The following is a 24,164-nucleotide window of genomic DNA, read 5'->3' on the forward strand; positions in this document are numbered from 1 at the left end:
ACTGATATTTTAAAATTTTAGCTATATTATTTTTAGCATCTAAGAGCCTTTTCTTGATCTCTGTTCCCTACTTTGGTTTAGTATTTTGTCTTGTTTCCTTAATGTGTTTTATTTCTTTTTCTCTTTGAGGACGTTAATCAAGTGGGGTTTTTTTGTTGTTGTTTTGTTTTTGCTTTGAAGATTATTCTGTTGTCTGCATCATCTCTGTTTTCTGAATCCACCTTGTTTTTCTTGTCCATTTTCATCTGTCTTTGCAGATTTTTGGCAGTGTGCTCATGTTTGAGAGTCAGGAGCTAGTAAGCTCACTGAAATCTGCCTTGAAAAGCTTGTCCATTGGTGGGTCTCACTCTGGAGTCCCCAGGTTACAAACCAGATTATTTTTTCATGGTATGTGTGTATGTAGCAAGGAGACCACTCAACATGTTGCTATTTGTATATCTTTTTTCTTTTTCTTAGAGGAAAAAAAAAGCATTTTAAAGAGTTTGACTCCCTAAACTCCTTCCTGCCTGAAGGGTATGATAGTCTGATTTCAGGCTTTCTGAAAGCAAGGCTAGGAAGGAGGGAAGAGACCTTGCCATTTAGTTTCTGGAGAGTGATATTAAATTGTTGTGAAGGGTCAGACAAAGACTGACAGGACTGTGGTGGTGACTGAGCCTGTGGGGGCGGGGTGGGACCGCTGTGGCTGAGAGTGGGTCAGGGCTGGTGGGCGTAGACCTGCCGAGCGCTTGCTCTGATTCCCCTTCTTCTTCCGTCCTTCTGGGTGGAGAAGTTCATGTTTTGGTTATTTCGGTAGGAAAGGTTGGACTTCCTGCCTTTTCTTCTGATCGGCTCTGCAGCGAGCAGCAGTGAGAAGCCATTTTCATTTTCTCACCCAAATGAGCCCTCCTCTCCCCACTTTTTAAAGTATCTAGGGAGCAAAATATTTACACCTGTTAACAGCTGTGCAGTTCAGTGAAAATGATGGGCCTTGCCCCCTAGAATGATAGTATTCCTCATCCATTTGTCTCTAAGCTGAAAGGAAGTCATCTTTGAATGTTCTTCACAGTTCCAAAAGGAGGGAAGAAAGAGAAGGCACAGGAGTTTACAAGTGAACGTCTCTGTTCTTTTATGTCATGGTTTCCAGGAAGGAAACGGGGTAAGATGCTGAGGGACTTCAGTCAAGTTCATTTGTCTGTTAAAGCAAGCCTTTCAGCAGGGGTTGGATAGTTTGGCTTTGGATCCGATGTTCACACGAAACCGATTTTTCTGGCATCTGGATTGTGATGATAAAAACAATAGCGTATATTTCCCCCGGGCTCTGTAGTTCACATTGTGGTCACAAGCACTCTCTTGTTTAGTCCTCACTCTCACCACTTGAAGTAGAGAGTTGGGGGACTTGTCCAAGACCTCGCAGGAGTGAGCATAGAGGCCAGGACCTAACGCCAGGGTCCTGACAGCTGAGCCTGAGCCCCGCCTTTCGGTCCTGCCGTCTGCCGAAGCTACTCGACTCGGGCCATCTGCCAAAGCTATTCTTTCAGGACATGAAAGAATTTTGTCCTATCTCAACTAAATGCCTAACAAGTAGTCTTCTCTAGAAATGCTATTTTTTTTTAATTAAAATGATTTCGCACACAACTATGCCACTTTGAAGTTAGAAATGTGAGAAAGATGTCATTGCTGATTCAGATGCATGTCTATAGCCTCATTGCAAAGGCAGGGTGGGTGATGGCTAGAAGACTGGACTTTGAGTCAGGAGTCTGTGCCAGCACCAGCACTAAATGTGTGTGACTTTCCACAGTTTTTCTCAACCTCTCTGGGCCACCACTTATTCCTTTCTAAGATGGAAGTAAAAATGACCTGCCTGGCTTTGAGTAAGGATTGTTTGCAAAAATAATAATTTTAGTGATAGTAACAACAACAATAAAATAGCTAAATAATTTTTAAGTATTTGCCAGGCACTGATCTGATTACATCACATGTATTATTTACTCATTTTATCTTCACAACAAAGTCATGAGGTTGACACTGCTGTTTGCAGTTAGGGAATTTGACGCATAGAAAGGCTATGTAATTCGTCCAAGGCAACCTCGTTAGTCACTGGAGAGATCAAGGTATAAATGAAAACACATAACGTGAAGCTCAGCACATGCTATTTAAGCTGGTACTTTATAAGGTAATGCTTCTCCATTACATAGTAAATAGGCAAAATGCCAAAATCCACCAATAATGATGTTCTTGAATTATTTAAATTGAAGAATAGATTTTGAAAAAACCTACCAGTTTCACAGAAGTGTGCTGTGTTTGGTGTGTCACTTTCTGTCACATGCCATGAATTCGCCCTACGAAGTCCTTGGCTGATAAGAAAAGGATTTGTGATTTCCCATTTTGATTCATATGCTAAACTGTCATCTTGTGGCATGTAAATCTTTCCTGACTTGGACTCTTCAAAACACAGCAGTATAATCGTAGTCACCACACTAATCTATTTGTGATTGATTCGTAAGAATAATGCTTTAATTTTTTTCCCATTGAGTAAATGCCATTTCTGATGTAGTTGATATTAAAATAGAGCTGAATTAAAGGTAGAAAAGGGATGGGATGTTTTTATATGATGCAAGAAGAAAAAGAGTATTTTTGTTTTTACTTGGGTTTGGAGGATCAGTAGTAACAGCATAGTGGACGTTGTAGAAATCAGGGCTGGGGGGATTGGGAGGGGTTTCTTTTTCTGTTTCTCACTCTAACTTTGCATGGTATTCAAATCTTAGAATCACATGGGCGCACCTTCATTGTATTGGGATGGTAGACAGAAAATACATTTAATATGGGCTTGAGAGCGTCTGTCTTAGCCTCTGTTAAAGGGGTTGTCAGTCCAGTCAGTTAACTTTTAGAAATCCTTTCTTTTAGTGGAAGATGGCCGAGATGTTGGTCTCTGATAGATATCAGTTCTTTCTGTGCATTTATTTCTGTGAAATAGAGGTTGTGGTATTACCTATCACTTTAGCCATCAAAGCCTTAAGTTGATATGCATCAAGGTTCAAGCAGGATGACTTAGTCTAAGCATATGTGGTGAGAAGCATTTCTGGGTGCCAGTAATCTTCCGGGTCACAGAAATGTCATGAAGACAATGAAGGTGCAGGAAGAGGATGTCCGATCATGCTTTGTAAGTAGTAGAAATTGGCCATGGTCTTTGGGGAGGAAGGCCTGCTCTGTGTTCTTTCTATGTTGGCAGTAGAAAGGCAGAATCTCCATCCTTTGCCTTAGTGTCATGGTAACTGCATCTCACTTTTCTGACACGCTTTGGAGGTGGCCATTGTCAACTCATCCTGACCACATCAGCTCTTTATCTATTCAACATTTTAACCTATTGTTTAAAATATTCTTGAGTTTATGTGTGCATGAAAGTACTCACAGTCCCTGTTCACTGAGCCAGTTGCAGTGGAGAGAAAATATAAACTGGATATTTACAACACAGAGAGGCTGTGTGGGTGATTGGCGGAGACATAGCTTGGCATTCTGCTACATTCTCTTTATTCATTTGCTCAACAGATGTTTATTGAATATCCATGTGTCTGTAATTAATATAGGGACTTAGATAAAGCAGTACATCTGTATGTCCATTTTAAAAACAGTCTCTTGGCCCTGGCTGGTTAGCTTAGTTGATTAGCACGTCGTCCCAAAACACCAATGTTGTGGGTTCGATCCCCAGTCAGGGCACATATAGGAAGCAACTAATGAATATACAGCTAAGTGAAACAACAAATGAATGTTTCTCTCTCTCTCTCTCTCTCTCTCTCTCTCTCTCTCTATCTCCCTCCCTCTTCCCCTTTTCTCTGCCTCTCTACAATCAATTAATAAAAAAACCCAATCTTTTATAAGATCACAATTAACTATGGTGATAATTAAAATGCTCAAAGAACATTAAAGTAGAAATAAAAGGACAAAAACAGCAAGATATCTGCTTATCCTATGTTTCTATAAATTAGGAACCAAACTACTTAACAGAATATGATTGTAGGGAGTCTATAGCTAGAAAAAGCTGAGGAAGCAACGTTTTTGCTTCAGTTTAACAGGTTGGGTCTGAGTGTCTACACACCAGTGAACCTTTCCATCTGGATTGTCATGGGGTTTCCTCAGAAAAGACTGCAGTTTGGGGCTGGGATGAGGAACAGAGGTCTAAGGCCAGACCTCTTTTTGAATAATGTTTAATTCTTTACTACACACTCTTAGAAGCACGATGACTGTGAGAACGGTGATAATGATGATGACAGTAACTGTGATGTCACTTAAGGAAAGAAGAAAGAGATACCATTATAGGAAGAGTCACATGCATCTTGCCTTTGGATGCTTTTCCAGTAATCCATGACTGTTTTGTTTTTTTTTTCCTTTTAAAGATGAGATGGAGGAGGTTACAGGTTTTAATGGAATGTGGACCTTGAAAATGGTTGACATTTTTGAATGATGGATTGTGATTTTATGGCCTTTTCTTTTTCCATTAAATTCAGAATGAATGATCATATTTTCAAAGTTGAGCAACCCTATATTATAAATAGCTTCACAGTCTCTTCTTATGTTTAGACTCACCTAAACAAAAGAAAGAAGATGAGTTAAGGGCAATTTAACACATGACTTTTGGATGTCTGTATTTTTTAGCAAGGGAAGTCACAATCAAAACCAAATTTCAAACAGTTCAGAAATGGGTTTGTTTCATTTAGATAAGACTGAGGTGTTTCTACACGATACTGTTGTCCCTCTTTGGTAATAGGATTCTTGATGAAATTACTTTAGTTTTGTGGTGATTATAAAGTAGGAGAGTATAATTTTACTAAATTAACTCCATTGATTATTTGCATTGGTTGAATTATTTATGTGGATTTTTATGTTCTCTGAGTTTCAAGTGTATGGATTTTGAGAAACCTATTAGTGAAGAATGAAATGCTAGTAAGGTTGAAGATGGTAGAGGCAAAAGAACTGTTGTTCTGCATACAAATAAAGGCTAGAATTTAGGTACAAAATAAATTAGCCTGAGAGCAGTGATCTGAATCTCTAAAATAGATTAAGGGGACTGCTCTCACCAGCAGAACAAATTAATCTTTAAAGGCAGATAGTCAAGAAAATAAATGGACAAAATAGTGTCAGTGGTTTTAAGTTAAAGGAGGTGGGGGAAGGGGCATCGTCCAGGATGCAGCGAAGACCTCCAGGAATGTTCTGTTGGCAGAAGGGATTATAACAACAGCAGGCACAAACCCATACCCATAACGGATTCATAAGCCTCTTTTCAGAAAATGAAAAATAGGATCAGTTCTGGTGTGCCCTGTTAGCAAATGAACTTCTCTGACAATAAACAACACTATCTGCCCCCTCCCAGAAGAGGGGAGAAATTAAATATCTTAGTGGGGAGTGATGATGGTGCTTCTGGTGCTGAATGCTGGCGACTACAAGGAGCACATTCCAGCTCCCCATCCATGCTGATTCAAGGCCTGCCCCTCTGGCCTCCTTGTGACCTGGATATTCAAGCTGATCAAAGTTTACAGTATGCTTTTTAAATGCTTAGCTGGTCCTTTGCATGAGGACATTTTGCCATTTGGAACCATTTCTGGGGTTGCCATCATATTTTAGAAGGTGCCTGACCAGGCGGTAGCACAGTGGATAAAGTGACAGATTTGGACGCAGAGGACCCAGGTTTGAAACCCTGACCTTGCCAGCTTGAGCATGGGCTCACCAGCTTGAGTGCGGGGTCACTGGCTTGAGCATGGAATCATGATCATAGACATGATCCCATGGTCACTGGCTTGAGCCTAAAGGTCGCTAGCTTGAAGCCCAAGGTCGCTGGCTTGAGCCCAAGGTCACTGGCTTGAGCAAAGGGTCACTTGCTCTGCTGTAGCACCCCGGTCAAGGAACATATGAGAAAGCAATCAATGAACAACTAAGGTGTCACAATGAAGAATTGATGCTTCTCATCTCCCTTCCTGCCTATCTGTCCCTGTCTGTCCCTCTCTCTGTCTCTCTCTGAAATAAATAAATAAATAAATAAATAAATAAATAAATAAATAAATAAAAAAGATACCTACTACCCTTCCACTGTCCTCATTGATCTAAACTTTGTGGATCTAGAAATTCTTCTCGTGGAGTGTGGTGACTGTGGTTAATACGCTATTGTATATTTGCAAGCTGCTAGGAAAGGAGATGGTAAAAGTTCTCATCACAGAAAAATATTGTAACTATGTGGTGATGAACATTAATCAGACTTATAGTGGGGATTGTGTCACAACATATACAAATATCAGATTGTTATGTTGTACACCTGAAACTAATATAATGTTATATGTCAATTATGTCTCAAATTAAAAAAAATTCTTCTCTTCCTCCACCTGATCCCAGCTGGCCTCATTCTTCCACCATCTGTCCAATGTCAGGCTTTCCAAAAGAAGTTTCAGGTAGCTAGTTGCAAGAGGGGAAGGGCTTGAGAAGTGCAAATCGGCAGTGACAGGGTAGTCCCGGGAGGTAAAGCACAGCACAGGGAATACGGTCAGTAATGTCGCAGTAACTGTCTGGTGGCCAGTGGGCACTGGGAATATCGTAGGGATCCCTCTATAAAGTAGATGATTGTCTAAGCACCGTGCTGTACGCCTGAAACTGGCACTCAATGATATTGACAGTGCAAGCTGACTTGATTTGCTGTCACCCAGCAGTGAGACCCAGACCAGGAGCAGATGGTCCCTGTGAATATGCATTTTAAAGGAAATCGCTGGTGCATTGATTGGGGTGACAAAGAGGAGACACAGGATACGGGTGGGAGGTTGCTGACCCACGTGAATCTCAGCCTTCAGAATCCTCACCTGCTCTTCCTCTTCCTCCACTCCACCCTGTGCTCCATGTCCGCGCTGGATGACTGGGTTGGAGACGCAGGCTGAGCATCCAGAGTTCTGTTGGGCAGGCTTTATTGGAGCTTGCATGACCCATACAGTTATTGTGGTTGGTGACACCATTCACAGAGCGGCGGTGTTAAAGCGTTTGTTTATTTTATGAGTTCTTTTGTCAGAAAATACTTCTCATCAAAGGGCTGCCACTGAATATCCATCCATATTATCTTTTTAAATGACTCGAAGTGCCGAGAGAATGACATAAATGCAGTATGTGTGCGAAGCAGTGATTTGCAATGATACTGTGCTTCTGTTGTCCTGCTTCCTGATGGAGCCCTCTCCGTTTAAGCATGGCAGTGTCCTCGCCGAGAGTAACAGATGAGTCCCTGGGAGCGACTAGGGAAGGCTCCCAGACACTCAGCTCTGGTGATAATTACAAAACGTGTGTCCATCTGCCGCTCCTGGCATAGGATGGAACAGGTGGGAGGGGGCGGAAGCCGAAAGCCACAGGGTCCAGGAGGGATCGAGGGATGAGAGCTGAGCAGAGCATGGCCACTGCGGTGGCGTGCCCTCTGATAGCGCCACATGGCCAAAACTCCAGAGCGAGGAAGGACCTTCTGTTTTCCCGTTGGCTGCCAGGTCCTTTCAGAAGCCTGCTTTGGCTTCTTTCTCTCTTTCTTTCTTTCTTAGAAGTCTCTTGTAAATCATGCGGATGCACATTATATAAAGTCAGGTTTCCAAGGTCACCAGAAATGTTTATTCTCTTTCTACTGCTTCTTTGATCTCTTGTGTGTACACACACACACACACACACACACACACACATACACACACACACACACACACACACACACACGAGCATCCTAGACTCAGCTCTTCCCCAAATGCTTCTCATCTTCCCTAACTTTCCCCAAGTCGACGAGTTTTTCAGAGCTTAAAGGAAAACCTCTAGAACTTTCCACCACAGTAGCTGGGGCCAGTTGATAACCTTGTACAATTCCACCCCCACCACCCCCAACTGATACACAGTGGCCCCTTTCTTGGCAATTCAATAGCTTTGTTTGTCTTGGACTTACTCAACCTTTATCAGCTCTTGACTTCATTGAGCACCTCCTCTTTATAGAAACGCTGGAGAACTCTCTGGCCAGCACTGCCCTTGGCTTCCTAAATAGCACACTCTCTTGGGTTTGCCCGCCTTTTTTTCTTTTTCTTCCGTCTCCTTTGCTTACTCTTACTCCTCCACCAGACAGCACTTGTTGGAGGGCCTGTGGCCTTGGTCTCCAGCCTTTCCCCCCTCTCTGTTAATGCATTTCTCCAATGTTATTGCATCCTGTCCTGGGATTCAGGGCACTGTCATCTGCTCTGTCCAAATGAATTTTCTGCGATGATGGAAACACTCTGTGGTGTCCATTGTGGCAGCCACTAGTCACATGGAGCTATCGCGTACTTGAAATGAGGCTGATATGACTAAGATAGTAAATTTTAAATTTTATTTATCTTAATTAATCTAAATGTAAATAGACACACGTGGTTCAGGACAATTGCCCTGAATAGCCCCGATTTAGATCATTGTGTTTATAAACTCTCAGTGATAGCCCATGAGCTGGGGATGACTTGCATTTTTCAAAATAAAATAGAACGAAAAATAACAAGAGGTATTACTACAAAGAGTAAGAGTTATCTTTTTATATAAAACTTTTGTCTTAATCTTATATCTTTGTCTACTAGATTGCTGTAACTATGTGTGGGTCACACAATATTTTTGTGCTTTTTTTTGGTTGAAAGACACTAATCTAGGTGCTGGTGGTGCCCATATATATAATATATATAATTTAAATTTATCTATCTATCTATCTATTTATTTATTTATGAGACAGAGGAAGGAGAGAGAGAGTGGGGATGCAGAAACATCAATCTGTTCCTGTGTGTGCCCTGACTAGGGATCAAACCCACAACCTTTGCAGAGCAGGACGACACTCTTAACCACCAAGCACTCTGGCCAGTGCCACGGTGCCCATATTTATGCATTCAGCCACGAGCCGGAAGCCAAAGTCATGTTTATCTGTCCTCTTGATGTCTCTCCTCAGATGTCCAGTAGACGTCTCATACCTGTAAACCCCTTTATCTTCCAGTTACCCCCCTCCCCCATCTCAGTAAATGTTCCCATCTTTCTTCTAGTATTGTTCTGATGAGAGTCATTCATTCCCTTCTTTCCTGTCTCCATAAGCACCCTACCCCCACATTCAGCCCATGAGCAAGATCTGCTGGCTTGGCCTCTGAAATGGACCCCCGCTCTATACACTGATTTTCACTTCGGATTCCATCAACCTAATTCCAAGCCTCTGGCAGCCCTTACCTGGACTGCCGCAACAGCCCCAAACTGTTCTCTCTTTCCCTCTTGTCTTCACAAAACCCATCCTCCGCACAGCAGCCGAAGGGATCTTTTAAAAAAACAAACCAAACCAGGTGACATTCTTCCCCTTGAAAGCCTCTGGTGGCTTTCCATCGCACCAAGAATGATCTCTCATCACCTCACTGTGGCCAATAAGGTGCTAGCAGTCTGGGCCTAGCCTCTCCATCTGGCTCCCAGCGTGCTCCCCTTGCCTTTTCTTTGCTAGGAATGCCCACTTTCTCGCTTATTTCTCTGCAAGGCCTCTGCATGTGTGCCATGACCTGGACCCCACATCTCTCTAGGCTGGCTGCATTTTGTTAATTCAGGTCTTAACTCATGTGTCATTTCCCCAAAGGGGCAGCCCTTCTCTGACCAAGTGAGTGTCCCTAACCCAAGTCGGAGTGATCTGTTTTGGACAGTAAATGAGGTATGCTGTTATCTACATAGAGTATTCTTGAGTCATGGGAACCAAGAGCCATCAATCAGTATTTTTGATTAGAGCTCCTGAATTTTCTTTGTGAATCATCTGTAATGAACAGAATCTTTCTGTTGCGAGTGGTGGTGTCAAATTTCTATCCAGAGACTAAATATTGATCTTGCTATTTTTACACTTACTCAGCTGATCATTTATGCAGATTGAATGAACAGTTTAAAATACGGCACAATAGACTATATTAATTTATAGATATATAAATTAGGTTCATATAAAATGAAACTTTCATTAATGTTAGTCTGTCACAAATACAAAATGAGTTATTTATTTTACCCCTCTGATCACTGAGATTTATACATATTATAATCAGTGTTTTGAGGAAAATTGAATTTGATTTAAATAATCAGATTACTCTTGCCTTGAGGAAGAGATAGATGTCTGTAGTTTATGTTGCATTTTTCCTTTTATGATTTTCATCTGTATTTTTATACCTTTATAAAAAATATTACTAAAGTAGTACAGAAAAATGACCAGACTTATTAAGAAAATAAATGATAGGGTTTGTAATCCTGACCTTTGCTTTTGTAAAAAAGGGAAAGCATGTCTCCACTCAAGTGGGGACTTTCTGTGGAAGTCAGTGGAGCAACCGACTGCAGAAGCCACACAATTGAAATTGTATGTGCAGCAGACTGTTTTGCTTCCATCACAGAGTAAAAGGGGCAACAGGAAGTGCATTTAACTTTTCAAAATGGAAACTGACTATAAATGAGAAAATTTGGCGTTATTTTAGCCTACGAAATTCTTTAAGTCTGATAAAGTAGAGTTCGGAAATGTAAACTAGGGCCTCGTTTTACTTCCCACGGATTTCATTCTGTCCAAGTTCAGAAATGGTGGTGATTAAGCTGATTTTGTCCTTTGACCTACTTCTCAATTGCTCTCCACAGGGAATAACCCAAATCGGGCAAAGATCAATGCACAAAGATGTTAACTGCGGCATTGTTTATAATTTTGAAAAGCCAGGAGCCAATCAAATATCCATTGTCAGGGGAATTAAGTAGCTTGTAGAAAATCCATACAATAAAGGATTGCATAGACCTTAAAATGAATGTTTAAAAGGATTTAATGTTGTGGGGGAAAGGTTTGACATAATGCCATGTGAGGGAGAAAGGATATACTTATATAGTATGATCTTAATTAGGTCAGGTAGCCTTGCCATAGAAGGAAGTATGTGAATAGTGATTCGTTCTGACGAGAAATTGTTGCTGGTTTGTATTTTTGAGGTTTTCGAGGAAAAGCTCATATTACTTTAATAATAACAAAAAGATTATTTAAAGAGGAAATAGGGTGTCTAATAAAATATTAAATATTCAAGCTCATTGTGTTTCAGAGCTGGAGAGTCATTGCGGGCATCATTAGTCAGGGAGCTTGTGACTCAAGGTTGGAATTGGTGGAGGAGATCTGTTTGCAGAAGGCCTTAATGCAGAGGAAGGTTTCGTAATGTTTGTGCTCAGTTCTCCCATTCACTGGCTCGCACTTGCTGATCAGAAAGTCTGGCTGGCTGTCAACTCTGTCTTTGACAAACCCCAAAATAGAAAGACAAAGTCACTATTATCAAAGAAATGTGACTTATTTAGTAGCCAAATATTTTTGTGCATGTGCAAGCACAGACTATAAATTTTATTTCCTTGCGGATGATGGGGCCTATGAGCACATTTTTTTCTCTTCCAAGTTTTTTTTTTTTTTCTGAAGCTGGAAACGGGGAGAGACAGTCAGACAGACTCCCACATGCGCCCGACCGGGATCCACCCGGCACGCCCACCAGGGGCGAGGCTCTGCCCACCAGGGGGCGATGCTCTGCCCCTCCGGGGCGTCGCTCCGCCCGCGACCAGAGCCACTCTAGCGCCTGGGGCAGAGGCCAAGGAGCCATCCCCAGCGCCCGGGCCATCTTTGCTCCAATGGAGCCTTGGCTGCGGGAGGGGAAGAGAGAGACAGAGAGGAAGGAGGGGGTGGGGGTGGAGTAGCAAATGGGCGCTTCTCCTATGTGCCCTGGCCGGGAATCGAACCTGGGTCCCCTGCACGCCAGGCCGACACTCTACCGCTGAGCCAACCGGCCAGGGCTCTCTTCCAAGTTTTTTACCTGCTGACATTGTCCTCAAAGAGACCGCAAACATTGTAAAATTGTGTTTAACTAGAAATTAGTAAACTTACCATATTTTCCTGTCAGTAGATACCAAATATTTTAAAACATGAGGCAACAATGAAAGATTCCTGGTGGTATAAACTGGGGACCAGTCTAGACTGTTCTTCAGCCTTTGGGTTCCCATCTGTGAGTCGTGGGATCGTTTTAGTGGGAGTCCCTCAGCATTACCTTGTCAGTGAACTGGGATACACAGACAAGACAGAGCGCTATAGAGTACATTGTGTACAGTAAGTATCTGTTCTTTTCATTTGTATTTCAGGCGTGTGTTTATATGTACTGGATTGTAAATGTAAAATGGGTGTTGTTTTTAAAATGATGATTTGCAGTAAAAATAAAAAGTCAGAAGAGTCTCACTGTGATCCAGGCCAGTGTTTCTCAGTGAGATCTCAGGACTAAGAGCCTAGGTGTGACCTGGGAGCGTGTTAGAAATGCAGGTTCTCGGGGGGAGCACGGGGTGGGGGACGAGTATATGGTGACGGAAAATGACTTGACTTTTGGTAACGGACACCCGGGGCAATCGACAGTTCACATGCCACGGAGATAGATGTCCACCAGAAACCTATGTCCTCTTAACCATCAGTCACCCCATTACATTTAATTTTTAAATTAAAAAATAAAAATTGGAAAGTTTTTCCAAAATTATTGCTGTTGTGTAATATCTAGAAAAAGGGAAAAAGACAATCATCTATACATTTGAGTTTATACTGAAAATATTATTTTCCTTAATTCAACCTTATTCGGCCACTTCAAAATTGCCTTTAGATCTATTAACATTTTATTAACTCTAATACTCAATTGATTATGAGACCCATCGTTAGTTAATGTCTGATTTAAAAAAACAAACAAAAAGCTAAAAAACAAAAAAGTAAAAATAAACATAGGACTACTGTATGAACCAGTTAAAAAAAAAAAGAAGCGCAGATTCTCCTACGACCTCCCCTCTGACAGCCCGTCTAGGACCTCCCCTCTGACAGCCGTCTAGGACCTCCCCTCTGACAGCCCGTCTAGGACCTCCCCTCTGACAGCCCGTCTAGGACCTCCCCTCTGGCAGCCCGTCTAGGACCTCCCCTCTGGCAGCCGTCTAGGACCTCCCCTCTGGCAGCCCGTCTAGGACCTCCCCTCTGACAGCCGTCTAGGACCTCCCCTCTGGCAGCCGTCTAGGACCTCCCCTCTGACCGCCCTCGGTCTGTTCTGTCTCTGTGAGTCCGTTTCCGCTGTGTTGGGGGCAGGGGGGCAGGGTGAAAACGGGAAGGGGTGTTTTAAGCAAAAAAACCCACAACCCTGCAAAACAACTCACAGCCAACAGTGTAGAGATTGCCAGAGAGAAACGGGGAGGGGCAAGCAGGAGAAGGTAAAGGGGGATGGAAGGAAACTCGACTTGGGGTGGTGAACACAGTACTGTCTACAGAGGATGTGCCATCGAGTTGTACCCCTGAAACCTCTATAATTTTATTAACCCATGTCACCCCAATCAATTCAATAAAGATGCCGATTCCCAGAACCCAATCCAGACCTACTGAATCAGACACTCTGGGAGTAGGCCCAGCATTCTGCAGTTTAGTGAGCCCCCCCACCCCCCACCCCCCACCCCCGTGACTGTGGTGCACACTCAAATTCAAGGGCACTGGTCTGGCCTTGCCTTTCCAGGTGTGGTCCAGAGGCTCACCCCAGCATTGCCTGGCAGCTGGCTGGAAATGCAGGGTCACAGGCCCCAACCCGGACCTACTCGATCAGAATCCACAGGCTCTGCGGGTGATTTGTATGCTCGTGTTAAAGCCTTATTAAAGGTTTGGAAGCACTGATCTAAACCACAGATGCCTTCGTGGGCCAAGTAGGCAATGCCAATGAATGTAGGCAGCCCGGTTTACTCCCTAATGAGTACACACCGTCCCTCACTTAGGATGGTTTGACTTGTTTTTTTTTAATCACTTTATGATGGTGCCAAAGTGATGCTTATTTAGTAGAGACTGTACTTCGAATTTTGATATTCTTCCAACCAGCATAGTAGTTCGATACTCTCCCACGGTGCTGGGCAGCGGCAACTGGATGGCCCCACTGTGGCTAATGGAAGTGTTCTGAGCACACGTAAGGAAGGCCAGGCTAAGCTGTGATCTTCTGTAGGTTGGCTGTATTCAGAGCATTTTCAACATAACCCCATCACATGTCGGGGAGCATCTGTCTAGCAGTTAAAAGGCATTGTGGTGTGAAATGGAAACACTCTTCTTGGTTTAAAATATCCTGTACTGCACCAGTTGGGGTTATACTTGTGCATCCAAACATACTCATCAACTAAGGGTAACTTCAGTTGACATCAATTGCTTCAAGCAGATCTTGAACCCACATTTTAATAGAATGACCCTGTCCTCCTCATATGAACTTCTTCTGATCTCTTTCAGGAATTTATCAAGGAGCTGCTCTCTCGGATAAGAGGCATGAGGAAACTGAGCCCCCCGCAGAAGAAGACTGTGTGATTCTGGCACAAGGTGGAACTTGCCTGGAAACCCAGAAACGGTCCCGGGCTTTGGACTTCATGAGGACTGTTATTGAAGAATAGCTGTCCTTATGAGAAACACTTTTTTGGGGAGGAAGGGGGGAATCTATGAGACATTTATTCAAGAGCATTTCTTTTCTGTTTTTAAAGGTTTTGTTAGTGTACTATTTTAATAGCAAAGATATCACAACTCGGCTTTCAGCCCAATCAGAGCTTATCAAACCAGGGAGATGTCCAAGGATGGGCTGGACCAGGCAGTATTTGCTTTGAGAAATCTGATGTTTAGGATCTAACTATACAGGGTTGATGGTTTTGTTTTGTTTTTTATTACAACTACTTTGGTAATCCTTTTATCTGAAGTTGTACATTTGACTTAGATGTCAAATTTCTCGTACTTGTATATATATACACATATATATATATCTACACACAACAAAGTTATGATGTAGATTGTGAGTTCTATTTCACATTTATGAAATAAGCTTGTGGTTGTCCTTTAACTGGAGGTCACAGCACCTGTGTTTTCAGGAGGCCTCTAGATACTTTTCAAGTGAGTGCTGCTGACCTCCAACATCCACTTTATGCACCAAAGTGAAAGAATTCAGTATATCCGTTATTCGAATGAGCTACACTACAAAAATGTTGAGTTGGTCAAGGGCTTAATTTATGGACTTTCTATTATTTCGTTAGTTGGGATGCTTTGCCAGGTCATGTACTTCTTGCCTCATTTGTGGTATTTTAAAGTTTAACGAACCCTCCATTCGAAGAACTACTGGGATTTCTAGAGAAGGGCCCGTGCTCTCTGAGTGGTGCTTTGCCGTGGAAAATGGAAGCACTGTGTAGCAATGAATTCTCTGCTTTCAACCAAGGACTGTGGGTTGTTCTCTCTCCTCCATGGAAGCAGGTCATAAAGAAGTCAACAGGTTATGAATCTCTCTTCTTGGTAGATTCTGGTCGCTTCTGTGTCTGGGCAGCGTCTGACCAGAGTGAGGGAACCGAGGGCTGAGCGGGTGGAGGCGTGGCGCAGCCTCCCCTTCTCTCAGGAGGGTTGATGGACAGGCACTTGCTGGGTCAGAAGCGTGGTGGAGATTGTACTTCCGGTTCTTCTCAGTGGCGTATGGTGAGGGCTCTGGCTCCTGGGCCCAGTTTTGCACCCTGATCCCCTTGCTCGGAGCTTGGCCTGGGGCACCTGCTCTGCCCCTCTCAGCTCTATTCCAGCTCCTTGGGGAGGCTCCAAATTCAGATAGATGTGGGTGGGTAAAAGGTCAGAGTAATAGGACCTCTTCCTCCCAGCCAGGGGTTCCCTGGCCTCACCGCAGAAACCCCACCCACAGGACGATGTCTCCGGCAGGCCCTCCCAGAGCACAGGGATCGGGCATTTTATATCAAGGGTGCTCTGAACATATTTTATTTTTTAAAAGAACTATGTTTGTGAATTTTATGTATACTGGCAAGCTTTTGAAAATGTATTTAATTTTGTAATGTTTACCAATGATTTCTTTACAAGCTATTTACTCAAATAAATGGAGCTGCTTACAACTCTGCTTACACGCGTGCCTTGCAAAACACACCCATGTGCTGACATTCCTGGGTCAGGCGCTCTCAGATGAGGGTGCCAGGCAGCTGTCTGACCTCTCCTTTTCAGGCATTTGAGCCTGGCCCGGTTCTGATGAAAGCAAAGTTGCTGGACTTCACTCCTGGGTTGAGGAGGAAACAGAGGATAAACTCTGTGTCCTGGGTCCTGCCAGTTGTCCCCTTGGCCACGCCCCTTTATTCATCAAAACTCCCCTTTACCCATCTGATATAAATCCTCAAGATGTCAAATAATCGGGTGTTTCAACCACTGTTAGAATGTCATATATCCCATGAATACAGAGAAACTCAGGATTCTCCCTCGGCTTCACCAGCCCAAGCTGTGGTCTTCAGATAAAGCAAGAATGAGCCTTTCTTCCAAAGGCCTCTGATCTCACCACACGACACGCTCCCTCCGTCCCTCCCTTCCCCCGCTCAGGGCCTAGCCTCACCCTATTTCCCCTGAGTCTCAAGCCACAAGCATGGACCTCCTCTTTGACTCCCCCTCTCTGCCCCCAACACACCCTCGGTCACCACGCTCTTCTCATATCTCTCATATCGGGTCCCTTGTTAAATCTTGCCTTGATTTCTGTAACCAACTGAAAACTGGCTTCTCTGTGTCCAGTCTTGCCTCCCTCTGATCTATTCTCCATCCAGCAGCCAGAACAATCTTTCTGAAAGACAGCTCTACTTAAAGCCCAAACACCTCCCAATATCTTATAAGGAATTGGTTCTGCCTCTCTGGCCCCGCCTTCTGGCCTTGTGTTAATGGCCAGTCGTACTGAAGTCTTTGGGCTATCTGGAATGTTCTATGTATTTTTCTCCTGTGGGACTATGCAGAAACTATTGTCTCTGTCTGGAACACCCTCTCCACTAACAGGCTCTATCTAAAGAGCTTCCGGTGGTGACCCTTCCCCCCATCGCCTCCCCATGTATCCACATTATTACTACTGTGTATTCCTCCATTCGTCTCTTCTGTTAAACTCTGGAGTCCTTGTGGCCGGGACTGGGTCTTAGAAGTCAAACACCTGGTCTGGTGCTTGGCCCATCAAAGGGATCAATATGTGTTTGCCAGTTGAATAAATAAGATGGAAGATTCTTCAAGAAAACTCAACTGTTTCCTTCCCAGCTGGGACAGTGGTTCTTAGAACTGGGTGTACATTTGTTTCACGTGGGAAGTTTTAAAGACTTCTGAAGGCTGGACCCTCATCCTGACCAGTTTAAACAGAAGCTGTAGGAGCAGATTTTAGGCATATGTCTTTGCAAGCTCCCAGTTTGAGCACCACTGGGCCACTGGGTCGTTCTCGTGTGACCCTCGGCTCCCGTGTGGCCGTGTGACACCAGCCTGTGGACTACTTCTCACTTTATTCTCCACTGGGGAGGAATGAGAGCACGGCACTGGGGAACGACCCCTCAGTCTCCAGCTCCTAGCCCAGCGCTCACTGGAACACAGAGACGCCTAAATTTAAACGTCACGGAGTGGCGTCCATTTACAACAATCATAATAATGGTTCCTGTGTATTTGCCACTGTGCTAAGGGCTTGCATTGCCTTCTCTCATTTAATCCCAACGTTCACATTAGGAGCTAAGTTGCTTATTTCATAGATGAGAAAAATAAACTCAGAAAGACTGAGCAGCTTACCTGGGGTCATACAGTGACAGAGCTGTTTCACGCCATACCCCTTGACTGTGAGGCTTTCCTGCCTCTTCCAGGAGGTTCCTTTGATCCGCGCCCACTGGAGTGAACGTCCCTGCCGCCGAGCTGCAGTGCAGCCTGGCTCTGTGCCGCCGCACCCCTTTCCGGCCCTCCTTGCCTTCTCCCCTAACGGAAGGCTCCCGGGCTCGGCCTTAGCTGCTGACCGCGGTGTCCTTGCATCAGTTTCCTGAGAAGGCAAACTTGGGGGAGAGAGCGGCTCAGGGTAAGGTGGTTTGCAATTCCTGTAGCACACGGGTATCTGCTTCTCAGTGACCACCAAGAGTCCCCGTGAAAGACTGCGCGGAATCAGCTTCCCAACAACAGGCGAGAATGTGATGCGCCTGCCTCTTTCCGAGGAGACTTGGGCGTTGGGAACAGGAGATCTTCGGCCATGGCTACCGCTTCCCGAGGGATACTGGCCGAAGGAGCCACAGCCGGGACAGCCAGTCTGGCCCAGGCACTAGGCCTACCACCTGGAGAAGTGGGTGGGCGAGAGCCGGTGGGAGACAGCCCCTTTTCCTTTCGGGGTGCAGGAGAGGCTGCAGGTGGGAGCCAGGCTCCGCCCTGAGCCCTGCTCCACACGCAACCTGTGAGGGTTGAGTTTGTTGTTCTTTATGCAGCTTAGTTTTTAATAAAAACAGTTTTACAAAATTGTTTTAAATTGTAAAATAGAAAAATAGCTTATAGGATAAGGATAGAAAGATAGAAAATGTGTTTGGGCAATTGTACAATGTGCTTGTGTTTTTGTTTTCTTTTTTTTTTTTCCAAGTGAGGGGAGGGGAGATAGAGACAGACTCCCGCATGCACCCCGACCAGGATCCACCCAGCAACCCCTGTCTGGGGCTGATGCTCTGACCATCTGGGGCCATGCTCACAACAAAGCTTTTTGTAGCATCTGAGGTGGAGGCTTTACTGAGCCATCCTCAGTGCCTGGGGTTGATGTGCTGGAAGCAATTGAGCAGGAGGGGAAGAAAGAGAGAGAGAGAGAGAGAGAGAGAGAGAGAGAGAGAGAAGGGGAGGGGGAGGGGGAGGGGTGAAGAAACAGAGGGTGGCTTCTCCTGTGTACCCTGACCGGGAATCGAACTCGGGACTTCCACACGCTGAAACGACACTCTACCAGTAAGCCAACCGGCCTGGGCCATGCTTGTGTTTTAAGCTAAGTGTTACTACAAAAGAATCAGAAAGTTAAAAATGAAAACTTCATAAAGTAAAAATATTAGAGTAAGCTAAGATTAACTTATTATTTAAGGAAGAAACCCCGTTTCGTAAGGTGAGCGTAGCCTAAGTGTTCAGTGTTCTAGTCTCCAGTAGTGATGTCCTCGGCCTTCAGTCTCTGACCACTAGCTCGCTGACCCACCCGAGCAGCTTCCAGTGCGGCCAGCTCTGTGCATGGTGAGTGCCCTAGGCAAGTGTACCTTTTTCATCTTTTTACCATATTTTCACTGGGCCTTGTCTATGTTTAGACACGTGTTTACCACTGTGTTACAGTTGCCTACAGTACTCAGTACAGTAACATGCTGTACAGGCTTGTGGCTTAGGAGCAGTAGGCTACACCATACAGCCTAGGTGTGCAGTAGGCTCTGTGTATCCCAGTTTGTGTAAGCACACACTATGATGTTCGTACAACAACAAAAGGACTTCATGACACATTTTTCAGACCTGTCCCCATTGTTAAGTGACACGTGGCAGTATATATTTGATCATATTTATATTTTTCTTTATATATATATATTTATATTTTTAATTCAGTGTTGTTGGAAGGTAATTCTACACGGTCTCTCTCATGTTTCTGCACGTTTGTGAGCAGAGACCCAAGACAACTGTAGTTCTGTACAGTTATTTTCAGGTAGGTTCATATGGGTAGCAGACAGCCTTGGAGGATCTAGTTTCACCCTCTAGAGCAGAAATTTTCAACTGGTGTGCTATGGCACACTGCTATGCTGTAAGAATACTTAAAACATGCATGTGCCATGGCATACCGATTGAAAATCGCTGCTCTAGAGCAAAGAGCAGGTGATCTTACTGCCTGTTATAAAAGATTAGGGTTCCCTATGTTCAGTATTTTTTCTCCTGTAATGCAACCTATGGCGTGTGTCACGTTGCCTTCTTTGAAACCCCCTGTGGGAATGAGACTTGAGAAATCAGTGCCAAGATATGCTGCTATTCCGGCCACTGCTATTTCTGTGAGTAATAAGCTGTCCTTTCTCTCTGACCCAGGACTGTTGGGCCTTCTGCAGCATCCGTGGCACTGTCACAGGCAAACTTGTCAGCTTGTAATAGGGTTGGATCTCACAGCCTGCACAAACTTGATAATCGTCAATCTTCTTGGTCTCTTTCAGTATGACTTGTATCGTCCTTGTAGCTAGCAGATAACATTCTCACATTTAGACCCTAACTTAACTAATCATTTTCAACTGTATAGGATCAGAAGTTTCCTTTCGAGGGATTTCCTGCCTGGAAATGGTTCTTCTGCAGACAGAATTTCCTTTCACAACAGCCACTTGTCTGTCTCCCTCCTTGTAAGCAACCAAAAGGGAATGCTTCCAGGTGGAGAGCAGGGAAGGTGGGCGCCAGAACCCAGACACATCTCATCTACAGGAAAAACGACCCCGAGTGAGGTGGAGAGGACAGAAAATGGCAACTCTGGCCACACCTCTTTCCCTTTAACATATGTGCCTAAATAGTGTGAGTAGCACATTATCACTTGCTATTTTGAGACTGTAATTCATCTGCAGTATCACTACCCACCCAGTGGTAGCTGAAACCAAAAATAGAAAATGAGCTCATGGAATATCTGGTGTAACCAGATTGGTTCTTGTCAGGTCGGAAGGTGATCTATATAAAGTGTGACCCAGCACACCCTTCTGGGTCACAAGTTGCTTAAGAGATTGGCCATCTGGTTTTTCTACTGTTCATGACAGGTGCTGATTAGATTTATAAAAGGGGGACTCAAACCCCCTTTTGGATTGCTCATGGAAAGGGGATGATTATGGCTCTTAGCACAGAACCTCCATTTTCAGCTGTCATCCCAATCCAGGGGACCAACATTCCAATCTGCCAGGCAGCAAGCCTTGCTTCACAGATTACCCCAAGCCCTGGAGAAGCGTGTCTCTCTGGAATTGGTGATGAGTTGAACAAAACCTCTCAAACTGTTGGAAAAATAAAATAGCATAATTTCTTTTTCCTCTTGAATGCTATTTCTGTTTTAGGCATTCTGCACCTTTTCAGTCTGAGAACTTTCTGCCAATATCCTTAAGCTAGGAGTTGTATATAAAAAGGGGGCCACATATGAACCCTGACAAGCTCAGGGGAGGCCTTCACGGTGGCCCTGCAGACTCAGAGACCTAAAGCCACCACACAGGAGGGTCTGAAGTGAAAACTCTCTAACTAAAAGCGGGTCATGGTGAGTAGTCCTGTCCTAGGGATGTATTTTTCCCTAACAAAGGCCAATCTTCCCCTTAACTGAGCCTCTCTGTTGTCTTTTTGTATCTAAGATAACATACCTGATCACATGCCTTTGGGATATCAATATAATTTCTTTTTTCTGGACTCCTTAAAGCACAACACCACACCAGAGCAGAGACCACAAACCCCCTTATAGTTATTAGTATCGTGTTAATTGTTAACTTGACTATCCTATGCCTGCCTATGTGTGTGTCCATCCCTTTACTTTTCATCTAACCGCAGAAATCCCCCTCCCCCACCAGCTTTGCCTTCTCCCACCTCCCTAATCTATCACCAGTGGATTTCAGGCAACCCCTCATGTCGTCTCCATTGATTCTGATATATAAAATAAATGATGAAACTGTCATTTCCAAGAGCCTTTTCTCAATCCATTGAGATTTCACTTCCTGGCAATTTTCATGTTTGGCTCAAATAAACTCATAAAAATTGTTACAGGTTTGGATGTTTCTTACGTTGATAGGGTTCTTAAAGCTACAGCTCAGGTAGGCTCAGGGGGTCCTCAGGACCTCTGAAGCTTTGCAGGAGAGAGAACAGATAGAGACTGAGCCGTGGGCGGAGCCCCGGAGAGCGACTGTGTGCTGAGGAGAGAGCGCCAGGGGGGACAGAGACACAGAGCGGCAGGGAGAAAAGCTCAGAGAGGCGTGAACATTTCAGGAAGGAGCTCACGTATCATCAGGTTCTCGAACCCAAGTTCCTAGCCAGGGCCAGGGACTTTGGAGGCCACGCCAGGCAGGAGGCCAGTGTTGCTGGTTGTCCCAGAATAGCTGGGGACAAGCCCAGCCTCTCCTCCCCAAACTCACACCTCCCTGATTGGATTTCCTGACCTCCTTCCTCTGTGCTGAATCCCTGCCAGGGATGGGGCTGGCCGCTCACCCCCTCGCACACACACACTGGCTTGTTTGGGAGGTGGGCGTCACGTCTCTTTCCTCTTCTGCCTTCTGAAATGGGTTCCACCCACGGGGTCTCATGAGCACAAGCTGACTTTGGAGCTTCAACTCCAACACGGCCAGCTTCACAGGTCTGCTTCAGTCACCGTGACCCTCTGCCCAACAGGTGCACCCTGGGCGCTGACAGCGACGGACCAGCTTGTGTGCATTTTTTTGTTGTTTCACAGGTGTGCAAAGGAAGAAAGCCATTGTGTTATCTTTAGGCTGGGAATTTAAATTCCATAAAACATTCAATAACTTCTAGGAGGAGTTAAGCCTTTAATTGCTCTTGTGGCTCAAGGTTTATCATGAGACCCATCTCCTCCAAAGCGTTTCCCGTAATTTATGGTCTTCATGCGGAGGAAACAGGAAAGATACTTCTTAATGCCACTGTACACCGGCTGCACCATGAACGGGTGAGAAACTTGCTGAATGCTCCACCATCAGCGGTTAAGAATGACTCACTCATCCAGATGGTAAACCACACAAAAGTCACATTTCTAATGAGCTCCAGAGCCTGAGGGCAGAAACCTTTTAAACACTGAAATTCCTCTTTTGTTGCCAACCAGCAGAAATGAAGGGGTTTAAAAATCGTAACCAATCACTAATCCAATCACCTCCTTCAGACACTGACTTCATTACAAAGAGGGTCATTATTTTTGTGTTGTCAGAGTTTTAACAAAAAGTCCTGCGGGTTATTTGCTGGTAACTGGGAAAGCCAATGTTAATGTCTACCGTGGATCAAGAAAGAATGTTTTCTAACTAACCGTTCAGATGCTTAGATTGAATGGTTCCAGTTTGGAAGTTTTATTGGCTTCCCACGGGAGGCTTTATAAAAGCTGTCCAATTACCTGTAGCTGTCTCCTGGGGAATGGTCCCCTGAGAAGGTGTGAGAAGCTTGCCGCTATGCTGCGTGCCACGTTTGGGAATAATGGTGCTGCCTCTGGCCTTTCCTTCTCTCCTTTAAACTGTGGCCCCCAAGGCCAAGCTATAGTGCCACTGATTTAAAAAAAAATTTTTTTATGTGAAAAAGCTTAGACTATGAAGAAAGGTGGAGTTTGCAGGCACTTAACTAAGTGTGAGGTTTCAGCAGCCCCAAGGTTAGTACCTCTGGCCTGCTTCTCTTCCAAACCACAACCCCCACCTGAAATCAGACATCAGACGCTCACCCTCCTTCATGTTAACCAGCCCTACGCTCTGAATTGGGATCGGGAGCTTTAATCATCTTTGCTTTTGTCAGAAGTCTAGGGTGTGTGAGGGCTGTGTGGCAATAGTTAAACTTGGGGGGAAGAAGAATCCTGACAAAAGTCAGCTGTGATTAGGCTGTTTACAAATGAATTCTTACAGGGACCATGTAATGTGAACAGCATAATGTCCACATTCACAATTAGGAGCCAGGCTGGAAAAGGTTAAACTCGACCCAATGACAGCACAGGGTAGATATATCAACTAGAGGGCAACTTAGAACTATTGATGGAAATATAACAGGTTCAGTAAACACAAATTAAAATCAATAATAAAAAAAAAGTTTAATAAAAAAAAGAAATATAACAGGTTCATGCCCTTTGATTCAGCAGTGATCCTCTTTAAAATCTACTTAATAGTTGTACAACTATATAAGTAAGTACGGTAATCTTTATTATGGTATTGTTTACAATAGAGCAAAATGGAAACCAACCTATGCCCATCAGTACACGTTCTAGACTTTTTAAAAGAATGAGATACTAACATGGTGTTGGTTACTCAGAGGGAAAAAGAAATTATGGGAGAGTATTTAATGTAATTCCACTTGTTTTGAGAGAGAGAGAGACAGAGGGACAGGAAGGAAGGAAGGAGTCGAAGAGAGATGAGGAGCATCAACTCCTAGTTGCTATTTTTGCAACTTCACTTTCTAGAAATAATATGCATTCATCTGATTGGCTCAACCACAAGTGTGAAATCAGGGGAGAGCAGCGGGGTTGACAGCACCCCCTCAGGCTGCGAGGCCAGAATTAGGAGGTGTCTCTAGAAGCAAGACCAGATGGAGCCCCTGCCCACAAGGCACAGGTGCCTGCTCCTGCAGAATTCTCAAGCTCTCAAATACCATAGACACGTGGAGGACCTGGAAAACTTATGCTTTGATTTTTGATGTCTGTGTATTATTACACTTT

General features: G+C 44.3%; 1 protein-coding gene across 2 annotated transcripts in view; it reads left to right on the forward strand.

The window, feature by feature from the left end:
- PPP1R14C (protein phosphatase 1 regulatory inhibitor subunit 14C) overlaps positions 1 to 24,164 on the forward strand; it is a 535,162-nt gene that overhangs the window by 55,448 nt on the left and 455,550 nt on the right. Inside the window, exon 4 of one of the 2 annotated variants that reach the window (XM_066247898.1) lies at positions 14,261 to 15,894. The exons of the other annotated variant lie outside the window; for it this stretch is intronic. Within the exon in view, the coding sequence (XP_066103995.1) occupies positions 14,261 to 14,335 (75 nt within the window). The 3' untranslated portion in view covers positions 14,336 to 15,894. Of the gene's footprint in view, positions 1 to 14,260; positions 15,895 to 24,164 lie in introns of those variants that run through there. 2 annotated transcript variants of the gene reach the window in all.

This window comes from Saccopteryx bilineata, chromosome 12 (genome assembly GCF_036850765.1).
Source record: "Saccopteryx bilineata isolate mSacBil1 chromosome 12, mSacBil1_pri_phased_curated, whole genome shotgun sequence".
NCBI lineage: Eukaryota > Metazoa > Chordata > Mammalia > Chiroptera > Emballonuridae > Saccopteryx > Saccopteryx bilineata.